At 40.1% G+C, this 18,629-nt stretch overlaps 1 protein-coding gene across 1 annotated transcript in view; it reads right to left on the bottom strand.

Moving 5' to 3' along the window:
* ENTHD1 (ENTH domain containing 1) overlaps positions 1-6,942 on the bottom strand; it is an 87,293-nt gene extending 80,351 nt beyond the window's left edge. Inside the window, exon 1 of the mRNA XM_027543515.1 lies at positions 6,594-6,942. Coding sequence (XP_027399316.1) covers positions 6,594-6,942 — 349 coding nt within the window. The remainder of the gene's footprint in view (positions 1-6,593) is intronic.
* Between the last annotated feature and the right edge of the window lie 11,687 nt (positions 6,943-18,629).

Raw genomic sequence — 18,629 nt, 5'->3', positions numbered from 1 at the left:
TAAATAGATTTTTCTATATATTGATAACTGCATGCTTATCTACTTTCTCAAAATAGCTCATAAACTCTTTAAAGCAATGGCTGACCCTCTCTTTCCATTTAAAAAGATATTATCATAGTGGTAAATACAGTAATAACATAGCCGTTTTGTGAAGTACAAAAATGATTATACCCCATTCACCATTATCCAAAAAATTATGCCTTTAAAACCTAACTCTTGGGGAAAAACAATATCATATACTCCAGGTGGCGCTAGTGGTAAAGAACCCGTCTGCTGATGTAGGAGACATAAGAGACTCGAGTTCAACCCCTGAGTCGGGAAGACCCCTGGAGAAGGGAATGGCAATCCACTCCATCATTCTTGCCTGGATAATCCAATGGACAGAGAAACCTTTCTACAGGGTCGCAAAGACTTGGACACGACTGAAGCAACTTGGTACACACACAACGCATATATATGGAACCTAGAAAGACGGTACTGATGAAATTATTTGCAGGGCAGCAGAGCTTCCCCGGTAGCTCAGCTGGTAAAGAATCCACCTGCAACACACGAGACCCCAGTTTGATTCCTGGGTCGGGAAGATCCGCTGGAGAAGGTTTAGGCTACCCACTCCAGTATTCTTGGGCTTCCCTGGTGGCTCAGCTGGTAAAGAATCCACCTGCAATATGGGAGACCTAGGTTTGATCCCTGGGTTGGGACGATCCCCTGGAGAAGAGAATGGCTACTCACTCCAGTATTCTGGCCTGGAGAATTCCATGGACTATTCCATGGGGTCACAAAGAGTTGGACATGACTGAGGGACTTTCATTTTCACTGCAGACACAGATATAGAAGACAGTCTTATGGGTAGGAAAGAAGGAAGGAGGAGGGTGTGATGTATGCAGAGAGTAACAGCTATGGCTTTTCAGTAGTCATACATGGATGTGAGAGCTGGACTAATAAGAAAGCTGAGCACCGAAAAATTGATGATTTTGAACTGTGGTGTTGGAGACTTTTGAGAGTCCCTTGGACTGCAAGGAGACCAAACCAGTCAGTCCTAAAGGAAATCAACCCTGAATATTCATTGGAAGGACTGATGCTGAAGCTGAAGCTCCAATACTTTGGCCATCTGATACGAAGAACTGACTCACTGGAAAAGACCCTGATGCTGGGAAAGATTGCAAGCAGGAGGAGAAGGGAATGTCAGAGGATGAGATGGTTGGATGGCATCACTGACTCGACAGACATGAGTTTGAGCAAGATTCAGGAGTTGGTGATGGACAGGGAAGCCTGGTGTACTGCAGACAATGGGGTCACAAAGAGTAGGACACAACTGAGCGACTGAACTGTACTGAACTGAACATGGAAACTTATATTACCATATGTAAAATAGAGAGCCAATGGGAATTTGCTGTATGACTCAGGGAACTAATAATTTGTAATTTCTTTGTAATTTCTGGATTAAGTAGTACAGCATGCTCAAGACTCAAGAAGATATTCTCCAGTTTTATCATCAAGCCTCAACCAGACCTAAAATAAACACTTAAAAAAAGAGGACATTCACCATGACCAAATGGGATTTCTGCTAAAAATGCAAGGGAAACAGGGAAAAACACATAACATCAACTGATGCAGAAAAGGCATCTGACAAAAGTCAACACCCTATCCTGAGAAAGTCGCTCAACAGACTAGGAACAGGAGAGAACTCCAGCAACCTTATAAAGAGTATCTATGAAAAACCCATCCCTAATATCATACTCGAGGCTTCCCCAATGGCTCAGTGGGAAAGAATCTGCCTACAATGCAGGAGATTCAGTTTCCATCCCTGGGTTGGGAAGACCCCCTGGGGGAGGAAATGACAACCCCCTCCAGTATTCTGCCTGGAAAATCCCATGGACAGAGGAGCCTGGTGGGCTACAGTCCATGGGATCGAAAAAGAGTCAGACACGACTGAGCACATGATGGATGGAACATCATGCTTAATGGTGAAAGACTGAAAGCTCTTAAGATCAGAAACAAGACAAGAATGTCTGTTCTCACCATTTCTATTCATCATTGTACAGGAGGTTTTAGACAGAGCAACTAAGAGAGAAAAAGAAATAAGAGGCATCCAGAGTGGAAAAGAAGTAAAATCATCTCTATTTGCAGATGACATAATCTTGTATGTAGGAAATTCAAAGAAATCTATATAAAAAAAGACCAAAATACCCCAAAAGTATTACAGCAAATAGTTATTACAGAAAATATTATAGCAGAGTAATAAAATATAAGATTAATATACAAAAATCAGATGACCAGCTGAATTTCTACACATTAGCAATGAAAAATCTGAAAATGAAATTAAGAAAACAATGTTTGTGGTTTTTTTTTTTTTGGTCTGTGCAAGATCTTAGTTCCCATGCTTACTGCAGCCCAAGTGTGGAGTCTTAACCACTGGACCTCCACGGAAGTACCCATCATTTCATTTATAGTAGCACCAAAAAAAAAAATTAGAAATAAATTTTAACAAAAGAAATAAAACTTGTACAATGAATACTACAAAACATGTTTGAAAGAAATGAAAGAAGACCTAAATAAAAGGAATGATTTCTTATGTTTATGAATTTGAGGAAATAATATTATTTATATGCCAATATTCCTGAAATTGATCTTCAGACTCCACGTAATGTCAAACAAAATTCTAGATGTCTTTTTTGAAGAAATTGACAAGCTGATGCTAAACTTGATATGGAAATGCAAGGAACCCAGAACAGCCATAACAATACCAGAAAATAACAAAGTTGGAGTTGGAAATAAAGTCATATTCCTTTATTTCAAAACTTACTACAAAGCTACAATAATCAAAATAGTGTGGCACAGGCATAAGAATAGATGCACAGATCAGTGGAACAGAACTGAGTACAGAAGTAAGCCCATATATCTATGGTTGATTGATTTCTGTAAGCATGTCAATATAATTCAATGAGGAAAGAATTCTCTTTTCAGCAAATAGTAGTGGGACAACTGGGTATAAAAGAATGAGTCTGGATCTCTACCTCCCACCATATATAAAAATTAATTCAAAGTGGACCCAAGATAAATGTAATAGCTAAAACTACAAAATTCTTATAAGAAAACATAGGTGTAAATCTTTGTGACTTTAGACTAGGCAATGAGTTCTTACTTATGACACAAAGTACAAGCAACCAAAGGAAAAACAGATAAAATGGACTTTTTCAAAATTTAATCAAGAAAGGAAGAAAACAACCTATATAGCATGGGAGAAGATACCTGCAAATCATCTATCTGGATAAAGGTCTTATATCCAAAATATATAAAGAACTCTTCAAAAAAAAATTTAATGGGCAAAGAATTTGGATAGACATTTCTCTAAAGAAGACATATAAATGGCCCAACAAAGACATGAGAAGATGCTCAACATCATTAGTCTTCAGGAAACTGTAAATTAAAACCACAGTAAGTATTAATACTGCTTCACATCCAGCAGAATGGCTATAATACAAAAGATAAAACAAAAACAGGATCACCAAGGATGTTAACAGCAATCCTCCTATTAATACACTGCTGGTGGGAATGTAAAATGGTGCCATTGCTAAGAAAAACGGTTTAGTGGTTCCTCAAAAAGCTAAATATTGACTTACCACATGACCTGGCAATTCCACTCCTAAGTATACTTTCTGAAAGAAAGAAACTGAAAGCAGGAGTCTGGTAACTTGTACACTAGAGTTCTCTGTAGCATTATTCACAACAGCCAAAAGGTGAAAACAGCCCATTAACAGATGACCAGATAAACAAAATGTGGTTAAGTACCTGCAGATTAATGTGATTCAGTATAAAAAGAATGAAGTTCTGCTACATGCTCTAACATGGCTGAACTTGGCGGACATGGTAAGTGACATAAGCCAGACACACAGAAACACAATTACTACTACATGATTCCACTTCACGAGGCACCCAAAATAAGCAAAATCAGAGAGACCAGAAGCAGATTAGAGGTTAGCACGGGAATTGCCGCTGAACGGTTACAGAGCTCCTGTTGGGGGTGATGAAAACGTCTGGAAACAGACACTGGTGATGGTTGTGCCACAGTGTGAATGTAATGAATGCCACTGAGTCATACACTTAAAATGGCAAAGTTTATGTTACATTTATTTTATCTCAATTTTAAAAATTAATTACACACCAAAAGTCATAGGACTGTGACCTCTAAATGGGTGAACTGTATTGTGTATGAATTATGTCTCAATAAAGCTGTTTTTTAAAGTAAAAAAAAAATCAGCTCTCAAGCTATAAAAGATATAGAAGAATCTTAAAAGCATATTGCTAAGAGAAAAAAAATTCTGAAAAAGCTACATATGGAATGATTCCAAATATATGACAATCTGGAAAAAACAAAACTGCAGAAACAATAAAAAGATCAGTGACTGCCAAGGGCTCAAGGCAGGGGAGAGAGGATGGACAGGTGGAACACAGGGCACTTTGAAGGCAGTGAAACTATTCTGCACAATACTGGAATGGCAGATCCATGACATCATGCATTTTCCAAAACCCATAGAACTGCAGAACACAAAGTGTGAACACTTTGTGTAAACTAAGGACTATTAGTTAATATTACTGTATCAATACTGGTTTAATTGTAACAAATGTGCAACACTAATGCAAGATGTTAACAGGAGAAACCATGTGTGGGTGGGGAAGGGCGTGTGGGAACTCTACTTTCTGCATCATTTTTCTGTAACCCTAAAACTGCTCTAAAAAAGACTCTATTTTTAAAAGGTATACTTAACAGAGACTGCACTGAATTTTATCCTCTTCTCATGATTCATTAGGCTATTCACTTCAACAAATTATAATTTGATTTTAGATGGGAGGAAGTGCTGATTCTTTACCACTGTAGAACAATATCAGGCACTACTGAATCATCCCAGTGCAATACCCTATGCAGCCTTTCCCGACTTCTCTTCCACCCCCGACAATATTACTTCATGACCTAAATTTCTGTATTCATAAAACTACTCCCATCATAGTTTCTGAAGAGTCCATAGTCTTTGGAAACAGTTTATCACACTTATGACTAAATTCCAGTCTAATTATAATTACAGTGACATTATTATATTAAGTTGTCATGCTTCCTAGTTTATTCACTTTGTTCTTTTTTTTCACAGGGCCATGTTAGTTTTATTTGGTCTAATTATAAACTGTGTTTTAAAACATACAAGTTTATATAAAACAAAATAAAAATCATCTCTAGGGACTTCCCTGGCACTCCAGTGGTTAAGACTCCAAGCTTCCATTACAGGAGGCGCAGGTTTGATCCCTAGTATGGGAACTAAGATCCCGCAGGCCGTGCACAGCAGCCAAAACAAACAAAAAACACAATAGCAAAATTTTAAAAAAATCATCTCTAGTCCTACCAGGACCACTTGTTAAACTCTTATATAATAAATTTCATATACATAAATATAATTTTTTAAACAAAATTGGGACAATTTGCATATTCTTTCTTCCATTTATTATCTCTCTTAACAAATGTTGATGGTGCCTCTTCTGCTGAGAACCAGCAATGGGCAAGGTAGACAACGTCCCTGCCCTCATGGAGCTGACATCCTTTGGGGAGAAACAGGCAAACATATTTACACTCCTCACAACCATCCTATGAGACAGACATTGTTCTTATCCCAATGTACAGAGAGCTAAACTGAGGTAATCTAATAAGTTACCTTAGTATATGCAGTTAGGCAGCAGCAGAGTCAGGATTCAACCCCAGGTTGAAAGAAAACCCTATTTGATAAAAAAATACTCTGAGCTTTTAACTCATGAAAGAGATCTTAATATGATATCCTGTATCTTTATAAAATCGTACCAGGAGTAATACTTTAGATTAGCTCCCTAAAATAACACATTTACTCCAAGGACATAGTTCCTTGACTTTAATCATGAAGCTTGCTCATGGAAAATTATTCATTGCTATTTTGTCATATGTAAATTAAGCAGGAACTCAAGTTCCACTTTTTAACTTTTTGGTGTATTTTTTTTTTCACTTTATTTTTTAAATCAATTTATTTAGACTAAAACAAAAATAGTTCACACATTTTCTTCCCTCCCTCCGCCTCTGACAACTGCTAATCTGCTCTCTGTACCTATAAACTTTTCCTTTTTTTAACTCCACATGTAAGAGAAATCATACAATATTTGTCTTTCTCTGTCTGACTTATTTCACTTTGCATAATGCCCTTGAGGTCCGAAAGAATAAAATCTTTCCTTGTGCGACAACATGAATGGACCTTGAGGGCATTATGCTAGGTGAAATAAGTCAGGCTGAGAAGGATGAATACTACATGATCTCTCTTTTATGTTCATTGTCTACGAGGTGTCCTTTTATGAGGCACCTAACTGTGTTAGTTTCACACATCATTTTGAAAAATATACATACATTGTTTTCAAAGGCACTCAAGAGTCAACACAAAGGATTAAACAGGAAACCCAAACTGTCCCAGAGGAAAGGCAGCTCGTACATTTAAGAACTACTTTTCCCCAGCTTCTGCTTTAAAGTAACCCCCCTCCCACACTCTTACTCTTTACTAGCACACTGTATAAACTTCTTCATCTGGTACCTTGATCTTTTCCAGCTTCATCTATGTGTTGAAAATCTTTTAGCGTTTGAAGGTTACAGTACCCCTCTCTGCAATGCTGAATAACTTTCTTTGATCCATTCTTGATGAGATAATCCATTAGGGTAAGGGATTTATACACATGGCGCCAGTTCTTCCCGTGGTCGTTGAGTCTCTGCCATAGCATGTTCATAATTTCAGAGAGAGAAATTGTGTTGAAAGTCAGGTCGCTGATATCTAACATTAGAGAACTGGAAGGACCCCAAGGGTCATTAGAAGTTGCTTCCCTGACTTTTATTTCAGCATCTGAGTAATTCTTCACGAAGTTTTTCACTTGCCTCCTGAATGCCATAGGTAAGACCAGTCTGAAGGTAGGACGGGGGCTGAAAGCAACACAATAGGTGCTTGTGTCATTGGTTTACAGAACCCTTGAGAGGTAGCTGGTCCCCAAGTCTGCTGCTCCCAAATACAAATGACTCCTCTCCATCTTGACAAGGTTTCAGTTTTCTGCAAAGGAATACACACGAAAAATAAGTAAGTTAAACATTTTTTAAAAGTCTCCAGAAGAGCAATTCAGTCTGAAAAATCTAGCTGTAGTTTCCAAATCAGCGCCTCACATACATCAGCCAGAACTGAGGGGACCATGTAAATGTTCCTAGGATCAATACGGGAAAATATCTCACGAGGGATTAGCCTATGTTATTTAAAGAAACATAAGTGGTCTTTCGAGACCTAAAAGTTTCCATTGAAAGTATCACTGGGACTTCCCTGGCGGTCCAGCGGTTAAGAATCTGCCTGCCAATGCCAGGGGACACGGGTTCGATCCTTGGTCTGCAAAGATTCCACATTCTGCAAGGCAAGTAAGTCCATGTATCACAGCTACTGAAGACTGCACGCTCTAGAGCCCGTGCTCCGCAACCAGAGAAGCCACTGCAATGAGAAGCGCAGGCGCCACAACGAGAGAATAGCCCCCACTCACCAAAACTAGAGAAAGCCCAGGCGCAGCAACAGAGACCCAGCACAGTCAAAAATTAAAAAAAAAAAAGTATCCCTGAACCTCTTTGGCCAGAAATAAAATTATTATAAAGTATTACAAGAACAGTGGACAAATTAATGGTGGACAAGAAAATGGAACTTGCACTATGACATCTCAAGATCTGTTGTCACGTATAAATATGCTATGTCCCGAGACTAATCAAGCGAAAACTGAGTCTTACAATCATCAACTGACCTTTGGTCCTATCCTTCTCAGAACTTACAAGTCATTAGAATCAAATCTAAATATGGTCTGTTTTCTTGTTAATCTAAAAGAAGGGAGGATCATCAACTATTAAGAAATTGTCCTCAGTGGACTCTACATGTAACCCACGGTGCCCTAAACCAATGTTTTAGTCCTGGTAAGGCTGGTACGTCGAAGGAAAGGTTAAATTACTTTCTTTACTCAGCTTTAGAAACATATTCCCTGATAAGCATCCAGACCCAATGAGTGCTCAACAATCTATAATCAGATTTTACTAGAGAAACTGCATACATACTAAAGAAAAAATGCTAAAAATCCATAACAAATATGCTTGCTATTTTTAGTTTTGTTTCTCTTCCTTGACCTTCTTGATTTTTAGCTCAGGTTTGATGAATTTCTCTGTATGTATTTAAGGAAGACATAATTTTCAGAAGCAACCTAAATAAACTATCACTTCTTTTTTAAAAAATAAAAGAAGGGAATAAGTAATCATTTTTTTTTTTGGTAGAAGTGCAACGCATTCTCAAATAAACAAGGCAGAAAATGTATCTTTTTAATTAAGATTTCTCCTAAAGAGACCATCATCAACCCTAGACAAAAAAAGAGAAATTGTGTATTTTTACAATTTTCTGATTTTCTCTCCTGTTTGCACTTTGAATACAGACATTTTTACCTGACTCACTCCTACAGTGAAAACTCGACTTATAATGTGTTTCAATAAGCTATTAAATTTTCAGTCATGAGGGTTTTCTTTTTCTATTGTCCTTTTTTGCCCTCTACCAAGCTCACTCAATGCAGCGATGTACTGTGACATTGGCTTGGAGCAACAAATATTGATCTGTTTCTTTACAAGTCTATTAAAAAAAAAAAAAGCCTTGTTAGAATCATAACTTGCTAGAATTGAATACAGTTGTTAAAATTTTTTTCTTTTTCAAATAGCTACCTATGTATATTTTGGAGGGACAAAATCGTAATATCTAGGTTTTCCTCTATTCTTAACCTGCATTTTTAAATTAAAAAAATGCTTTCTTAGATGAAGTTTCTGCCATAGAAAATTATCTACATAATAGCCTTCCATCCAATAGAGTAGTTCACAATGGGATGTGCTGGATTTATCAAAATTAAATATATTCTTAACCATTCAAAAAACTAAAGAAAAATGTCTGGATAAGTGAATTAGTATTATTTACTAACATACAGTACATAAGTGAATTAGTATTATTTACTAACATACAGTACATTGTGACATGAACACAGAATACATAACACACCATTCTACTACTTGAAATCTTGAAATCTTCTCAAGCTAACAAGAAATTCATTTGTGTTCATTGTAAATTAGGTTGGTTTATTATGTGTTTAGACACCTGGCTATATGCAAACACTCAGTTTACTCAGTCCTTCAAAAGTTTGAGATTGTAAATATAGTGATACGAGACAAACGTAGTGCCCGAGAGGATAAATGTTCACACCTGAATTTTGGCTGCCTGGCTACCCAAGTCCTTACAATATATAGGGAAGTAAGATATTTCATGTTGTAAATTTGGGTTTTCTCCTCTGAAAGGCCTTCACCCACCACACTTACTACTTAGGTCCTCCCATCATGCTCTTTTCAGACCCAGTTTATTTCCTTCATGACACTTATCAGGATGTATAATTACGTGTTTGTCATTTTCTCTTCGGCTTTCTCCACCACCAGATTAGAAACTCCTTGAGAGCAGCAACCATGATCATCTTATCAGTAAATTCTACTGCATAAACAGGTACCTAGCAGGCACTCAAATATGTTGCATGAATGACCAAGTGGTGGATTGATTTTGCTTTGGGACAAACATGAATTGATTCTACAGCTTTGGGTTATAAATATGACATTTAAAAATATAATCCAACCCTTGCAACAGTCAAGTAAAGTTCTAATGTTTGCTTATGAATCTAGAATTAAAACTAGAGTTAATATCTAGTTTTAACTTTAGAGTTTAAAGCAAACATTTTCAAATCAATCAACAAGTATTTCTTGAGTACTTATTTTTATATAGCTTTGTGGAAGAAATAATAAATGTAAAACATGCTGCATACATTTAAAAATATCAATTAGTTAAGGAGCTTTCTCCCATTAACACTTCCAAGATAAATAATGAGGTATAAAACATCTCTTAATTTTCTTACTCCATTTACCCACTTATTCAACTCTTTGACAAAGGCTGTTTTCTCCCTCAACTTTACCTGAATAACAGGAGACTATTTAAGTTGCCAACTGACATTAAACTACAGGTCCACAGTCTCTTATCTGAATCTTTTGAGGCCAAATAAGTTAGGGACTTCAGACTTAATGGGGGGGGGGGTGTGTGAAAACCTTTTGAAAAGTAATGCCATGCCTACACTATATATTACATGATATCCACACAAAGGTCTGGGGTAAGTAAAGAGGTCTGAACAATTAAACACATCAACATGACTGCAATAAAAATTTGCAAATATTTGTAATAAGTAAAGACAAATGGCTGTTTCAGTTCAAATCTTGGACCTAGATAAGTTAGGGGGGAAAAAAGTGGTTTTCAAAACTTCTTGGATATCAGAATTGAGAATAAGAGATTGAGGGGCTACACTGACTTTATCCAAAGATTTAGGACACTAACTATAACAGCATCTAAGAGGCTGAGTACCAAGAGGCATCTTTGGAAAGACACATTTAGGGTAGTGCTATGAAGACAGAACAACTTTTGTGTTTATACCGATTCTGCCTGCAGACATGAGATCAACTCAGGAGAAAATAAACTCTGGCCAAGATTGTTTTGGAAGAAGGATTACAGAGATCACCAGGGCATTAGCAGGTGTTACTGTTTTGATGGAAAGCACACTGCAAGAGGCAGAGAAACTAGAGTCCTGCCTGTGCGTTCACTAAATCACTCAACTATTATTTCCCAGAGTTTACCGTGTGACAGGCTCCATTTCTAAGAAACAGAGAAACAGGAGCACAAGACACAGTTTCCACCCTCTGGTGTAAATGGCATGCTGTTGTTGCTTAGCCACTAAGTCGTGTCCCACTCTTTGTGACCCCACGGACTGTAGCCCACCAGGCTTCTTCTGTCCACGGGACTTCCCAGGCAATAATCCCGGAGTGGGCTGCCATTTCCTTCTCCAGGGGATGTTGCCCACCCAGGGATTGAATCTCCTGCATTGCAGGTGGATCCTTAACCACTGAGTCCCTTCAGTGAAGCGCTGTGTAAGTGCTACTCTTCGCTGTAGGCTCACAACATGCTCACACCTAGGCATTCAGTACCTCACCTCATTACTTTAATTAGGACTCCAGAGGCATGGATTTGAGGTCCTAGTCTGCCATTTCCTATTAAGGTTTCTTTGAGCCTCAGTTTCCCCATCTGCAGCATAAGGGGAAAAAATCACCACATAAGGGGTGGTGGGAAAGACATGACATGCTCCACAAAGAACTGAAGGTAAAGAGCAGAGGAAGAATCCGCTTCCTGTATCCATTCCTTGGCATCACTTAATTCGTTCAACAGTGGTTTCAGAACGACCACTGTGTTCCATGCAGGCCGTGTGGGGGACACTGGGTCACACAGATGACTCAGACCAGTGACTGCCCTCAGAGAGCATGCAATGTAGTGGGAGTGGGTATTGGAGAAGCTTCTAGAAGGAGGGAGTGATGTAACACCATCACACAACAGTGACCTTCCCTCAGGGAGACCTGCGGGCCTTGTCCCCTTCTCGCCTCGCCTGACAAGGCGTAGGGACCCGCATGGAATGGGCAGTCGGAGAGCACCCCTCCAGGCCCCCTCCATCCCCAGCCCCACCCCCAAATGAGAGGCTACTACCTGAGGGGAATGTCCAGCCACCTGGCATCTGGGCCTTTTCCCTACCAAACACCAGGCCGGCCCCCCGCAAGCTGATCCGCCTCCTCCAACCAGGCCGGAGAGCTCACGCCCTCCCCCACTTCCGCTTCCTCACTTCCGGCTCTTCACTTCCGGCCTTTCCTTCGGCTGATGCCCGGTACTCCCAGGACTTCGAGGAAGGGAGACGCCTCGGGTTAAAATAATCCCTGCTTGTGACTATCCAGCGGTATGAAGGCAGATGTCTTCCTTTTGTGATCAGTTGGGCTGTGGCACTGCCTAATCCTTCAATGAAAGAATAAATTTTACAATCCGTGTTATTAGTCTAATTTTAACTGACTGGAAACGTGATCTGAAGGACAAAGAATATAATCTCTAGTAGTAGTCTCTAGAGATGAAAAGTAATGGGAAATGACTGAGTGCTTCCAGTGAGGGCCCTGGGTACCCCTGATGGCTAGTCATTGAAACAGGCAACTGATTTTCACTGAGCACCTAAAGCATCAAGGACTCAGATAGAATCGAGTTCGATTAAGTTGACAGGCTAGTGGAGGTGACAGGCACCATCACAGAAGATTGTGACAAGGTATGCATAGCATAATGAGAGAGGAGAGACCATCTGATTCTACCAAGGAGTAGTTGAGGGCAGCCTTGAGAGAAGAATTTATATCTGAACTGATTCTTAAAGGATGACAGGAGTTCACTGCATAGACAAGAGGAAGCTATTAGAGGCAAAGGACGCATCATGTGTAAAGGCTTGAAAGCTGAGAGAGCCTATAATCCTGGTAAAACTGCAAGCTCCGTAGCTACCATGGCAGTCACAAAGACTGTTAGTGAAACAGCAGAGGGAGGTGAAGTGGCAGAGGACAGTCAGATCATGAAGCGCCTTGTCTGTACTGCCAGGTGGGTTTTATCCAGAAGGCAATGAAAGTGTAATCAAACCTATGTTTTAAAGAACCATGGTGGCTGTGTGGAATACTGACTAGAATGGACGAAAACACATGTAGAGAATAGGAAAATGCTTAGTAAATGAAAGTTACCTTTGCTTTTAGTTCCTACTGCTTCAATCATAATTACTATAATAACAGCCTACATTGTTGATACTGGCATGTAGATGGGTAAGTATAATATAAAATGATAGGAAATACGAAAGAAATTGGTGCATTATAACCAATTTAGCTGGCTGTAATATAGAGTAATGAGAGCAGAAGGCAGAGGGAAATTGAAAAGATGGTCTGGAAACGGGTGGTTCAGGACCTTGAAGGCCATGATAAGGTGTTGGACTTTATAAAGTAGTGAGAAATAAACCAAAAGTGCTTTTTTTTTTTTGCATTGAGTTATAGTTTATGAAGATTTTCATATGTATATCTTATGTAAATTTTAAAGGAAGTCTGAAATATAGGTGATATTATCCCATTTTATAGGTAAGAATGCTAAGTTTGAGGAACATGCATTCATTCTTCATTAGAGCCAGGCACTATGCTGAGCCATGGGAATACAAGAAGGTTACAGTCCAATAAGGGAAACAGGAATAAATCAGTAACTGTGATAAATTACTATGATAAAGGCAAACATAGATTGATCTGAGAGTAAAAAAGGAATTTTTCTAAACAACATGGTTAGGAAAGGCTTTCTGGAGGAGTTAAAACTGAGCTGAGTTTGCAGGAACAAATAAGTTATATGAATTGTCCAGAAATATTCAGCTAGCAAGGATTTAACTGGAACTTGAACCCAAATCTCCTGTATACACTTCTATGCTCTTTCCCCTATGCTGAGAATCAATCTTTTGTTCTTAATGTTGAGCTCCATTGACCTTCTCAGTCATGAGTTTAACTTTTGTATTTTGAGAAGGTCAGAGATCTCAATTTTTTCAATTTAAACCTATTCATTTTCTTCTTTCAGAACGAATCTCTGAGTGTGTTCAGAAAATTAGATTGCAAGCAGAACAGAGGGACTGGAAAAAGAACAGAATTTTATAGTGAAAGTGAAGTCGCTCAGTCGTGCCCGACTCTTTGTGACCCCATGGACAGTAGCCTGCACCAAGCTCCTCCATCCATGGGATTTTCCAGGTAAGAGTACTAGACTGGGTTGCCATTTCCTTCTCCAGGGAATCTTCCTGACCCAGGGATCGAACCCAGGTCTCCTGCCTTGTAGACAGACACTTTTACCATCTGAGCCAAAGTGATGAAGGTGCCTTCCCTGGCAGTCCAGTGGTTAGGACTTCACCTTCTAATGCAGGGAGTGCAGGCTCAGTGCCTGGCTGGGGAGCTCAAGTCCCTAAAACCTAAACATAAAAATGGAAGCGATATTGTAACAAATTCAATGAAGATTTTAAAAATGGTTCACATAAAAAAAATCCTAAAACATAAAGTGATAAAAGTCATAACCAAAGCAGAAGCCATTGTTGTGGCACATAATCCACTCCACTCATTCTCCTTTGACACACGTTTGTGTATGAAATTATAGCACAGAAGCTATTGGACTTGGCTCCAGATATATCTGGGAGTCTACAGTGACACTCGAGTTTCTTTTTGGGGTGACTCTGTGAATGGTGGTTGCTAGTTTCACTAAGATAGGAACCTAGTCTGAGGAGCAGATTTGGCAGGAAAGGTGATGAATTCTATTTTGGACATTTTGAATGTGAGGTGAGGTGTCTGGTGTGACCAGGTGAAGATGCCCAGGAGACAGTTGAGTAGAAAAAATTGGGACAAAGGGAGAGTGTGCTGGGCAGGGCTCATGAACTTGAGAATATTCAGTACATACATAGGTTGTGATTGAATAGGCAGATGGAAAAAAGAGAACAACACAAACTCAAAGACAACAGTCCCATTGTAGGTGGAGAGGCTGGTAGCAGTCACTGAGTGGATCAGACAGGCAAAAGGCTCACATGCTACCTGCTATGGAATTAACTCTGCTGAAGTGACTATGGTTTTTCCAGGGATCATGTATGGATGTGAGAGTTGGACTATAAAGAAAGCTGAGTGCCAAAGAACTGATGCTTTTGAACTGTGGTGTTGGAGAAGACTCTTGAGAGTCCCTTGGACTGCAAGGAGATCCAACCAGTCTATCCTAAAGGAGACCAGTCCTGGGTGTTCATTGGAAGGACTGATGCTGAAGCTGAAACTCCAATACTTTGGCCACCTCATGCAACGAGCTGACTCATTGGAAAAGACCCTGATGCTGGGAAAGATTGAGGGCAGGAGGAGAAGGGGACGACAGAGGATGAGATGGATGGATGGCATCACTGACTCAATGGACACGGGTTTGGGTGGACTCTGGAAGTTGGTGATGGACAGGGAGACCTGGCGTGCTGCAGTTCATGGGGTCGCAAAGAGTCGGACACGACTGAGCGACTGAACTGAACTGAACTGAAAGTGACATGTACAAACAGATGTCTGCTTTCCTCCATTTGGGGGCACCATAATTTAGTTGCAATACTGTAGCATCAAGAACATAGACATCATTTTGCCCCAATAACTTGGTGTGGGTTTTAATTTATTTTCTGAACTCACAGTTTTATAAAAGTGAACAAAACTTTCTTCAGTTGGCTTCCAAGACATTACTTCTCCTTCTCGTCTCCTTGGCTGGTATCCTCTCATTTCTCTGACCTCTCAACTTTGGAGGGGTCAGTTCTCTGCTGTGTTCATTTCCGGGATGGTTTTATCCAGTCTCGTGGTTTTCAACACCCTTCTCTCTCTCAACAACTGTCAAGATTTCATCATCACCCCTAACCTGTGTTAACCTCCAGACTCAGGTGCCTAACTCCCTTGACACCCCCACTGGCATGTCTCACAGACATCTCAAATTTAATACATCTAAAAGCAAACTCCTCATCTGGTTTTCTAGACCTTCTCACCCACAGTCTCTCCTGTCTCAGTGAATGACACATCCTTGCTTCTAGTTTTTCAGGCCATGAACCTTGGGGTCACCACTGACGCCTCTCTTTGTCTCTCATACAGCCTGTGATATCCATGAGTACACCTGTGACACAGAGTGGTTACTGATTCTGGGTTATGTGTGCTCCGTAGGTAATAAATGGTTTATCAATGCCATGTTCTAATACACAATAAAATAATCCTATTTATGATTCCAGACTTTTTTGTTACCCTGTATATTAAGAATTCAACACTTCCCACCATCAGTCCTAAGTCACCATCATGTCCTGCCAGGATCATGGCAGCAGCCTCTTATCTGCTCGCCCTGCTTTTTCTCTTGCTTTATTACAGTCTAATCTCAATACAGTGATCAGAGTGAGCCTTGAAAAACTTAAAACACAGTCCCTGGTGGCTCAGCTGTAAAGAATCCACTTGCAATGTGGGAGACCTGGGTTCGATCCCTGGGCTGGGAAGAGCCCCTGGAGAAGGGAACGGCTACCCACTCCAGTATTCTGGCCTGAAGAATTCCATGGACTGTATAGTCTTGGGGTTGCAAAGAGTCAGACATGACTGAGTGACTTTCACAGAGCATATGACACCCCAGTTCAAAATCTTCCACTGACTCCCATCTCAAGAGTAAAATCCAAAGACCTTGCCATGGCCATTGAGGTCCTGTGTATTCTGGTCCCTACTCCCGCTCTGACCTCCATCTCTACTCTTCTCCACCTCACTCACTGCATCCACCTTCAGGCTTTGCTCCTGCTAGTCCAGATATCTGAAAAAGCTATTTCTCCCCAAAAGCCACCAGGCCAGATCCCTCGCTTTGTTTTGGACATTGCTCAGATGTCTTTTGATCTTCTAATTAAATCCCAACCCCACTTCAGCCACACAGTCTGTGACTCTTGCCCGATTTTATAATCCTCTTTAGCAGTACCACCATCTGACACACGTATTATTTCTTCCTCTACCAGAATGTGTGATCCAGGAGAGCAGGGACTATGTTTTGTTCTCTGATACATCCCAGCACCTGCAACAGACCTAACAAGGAGTAGGTGTACAAACGCTGTCTATTGAATGAATAGAAAGAGAACGTCTGAACCCATGCTATTGGATGAAGAGTACACGTTGAACCATGAAGTTAAAGTTAGTGTAATTTTACATAAGAAGTTCTGATGCCAACAACAACCTCTCAAAAGGAACTGTTGAAAATTTTTAAATACATACGGTTTCAAACAAAATTTTCTCCATGGTGGATAAATTCAGATTTCATATATTCCTTAATCCTCCCAAATTTGCTGATTGGGACACACTATTCTGAGTGTCCCTTGATGGTGAGGACCAAGTTGCTGACAGTCTCACATGAGAGTTTTTATTCTTAGGTTCTGCCTTTACAGAACTGCTAGGAAATTAACCACTAAAGGAGCCTTGCTTCCTGCCCTATTGCTCTGTACCACGTCTGCCGATCATTACTTACTACTGAAAGAACTTCTCTGTGAGATTTTCCTGTTCTGCACTCTGCCCCATTCTTGGATGAGAAGGGGTTGTGTTCTGTGTCCTGGGGGCGGTGTCCGGAGGAAAAGCAGCTACATCGTTAGGGCGAGTGCTGAGAACACCATGGTGCTTCCTGTACAGCGCTAGTCAACAGTCTGCTTTCTCCCCAATTCAAAACCACTGGCTTGGGACAAGAGTTGTGGCCAGAGAATTCCAGTGTTTGAGAACCAAGGATGAGGTCATCAGGCATAACGATGATCCCACCAAGAAGACCCTTAGACCTTGGAGACTGAAGAACCCTGAGGCCCATGTGGAGATGTGATTGTTTTAAAATTGGGCACATGTTGTTACCTTGAAACTTCTGTCTTTATAACGTGTGGAAGTAGTGCGGACCCTATTCAGATGCAACTTGGATTCAAGAATCTTTGACAGACTTGCATGAATAAAGAGAAAGCCGTCTATTACAGATTTAAGAGGAACAAATTACTTCCTTTAAGTCATCTGACCAATCGTTTGCTGAGCTCCTACTATGATCAAATACTCAGATTCTTCTTTTCTATTTCAATAAAATTGTTGAGTGATCATAACCAACATTTCCACCCCCTCCCCCCAAAAAACAAATCTTGAGCAAGGTTTAGGTATAAAGGGGCAAAGAGAAAAGGATACCATTCCACAATGTGGAATAAGTTTAAATTCGAGATCCCCAAGTTGTCTTATCTGATTAATGCTGGAACATCTTGTCAGCCAACATTTCCATCTTTATTTTGGGTCTGGTCCCCCGACTCTGAACAGTGCCTCTTAGCAAGTCGCAATATCTCTAATTTTGTGCAAAAGATGCAATGTTGGCAATCCATTTTCTAGCAAAAGCAGAGACAGAGGAAGAGGCCTTAGCAAGTTACACTTGGTCTAGGAGGAAGGAGCTGAAAGAGGCGCGTGAGCTACAAATCTGAAGGTAAGAACTAAGGAAGTTGAAGGTGATAAAAATGTTAGGCCAATGAAAAAAGTCTTCAAATCCCAGAAATATTTTAGTCCAGCCTATTAAGGAGAAAATTAAATTCCCCAAATCTAAGTAACCAGCCCCAGCTCGCACTTGGTTATGGCAAAGCTGGGGTTGGAATGCATCTTGGTTTTGAGTTTTTCTTCTTTCTTTTGTTAGGGGTAGTATTAGGGGCTAAGGGTAATATTATGGGCTGAATACACTAAAAAAGCTTTTTTTTCCCCTGAGATTTGAATGATGTGAGTGATCCAGGATTCTGTTAAATAAGTTCCCCTAAGAAGTCCTAATGTTCTTCCAGATGCTCATACCTACTTGGAGAAAGTGCATTTTCCTTAAGACCAGCAGTAACTTGCCAATGGACCATCTCTAGGATTAAAAATTTTCTTATGTGAACATAATCGTTAGGGGCAAACTTGTTAAAACTGAAACCAAGCATAAAGAAGCAAAAGTGTTTCAGTGAACCTCCTGCATTTTAGTTCAACTCCGGCAGCAAGAAAACAAAACCACATAATCTAAGGCTCACGCCCAACTCTCTGAAGCCCCATATCTGCTAGTTCCTGTGTGGTTTGCATACAGACTGCTGGGCTGACTGGG

The sequence above is a fragment of the Bos indicus x Bos taurus genome, chromosome 5 (assembly GCF_003369695.1).
Source record: "Bos indicus x Bos taurus breed Angus x Brahman F1 hybrid chromosome 5, Bos_hybrid_MaternalHap_v2.0, whole genome shotgun sequence".
NCBI lineage: Eukaryota > Metazoa > Chordata > Mammalia > Artiodactyla > Bovidae > Bos > Bos indicus x Bos taurus.
This window is presented reverse-complemented; position numbering and strand designations above follow the sequence as displayed.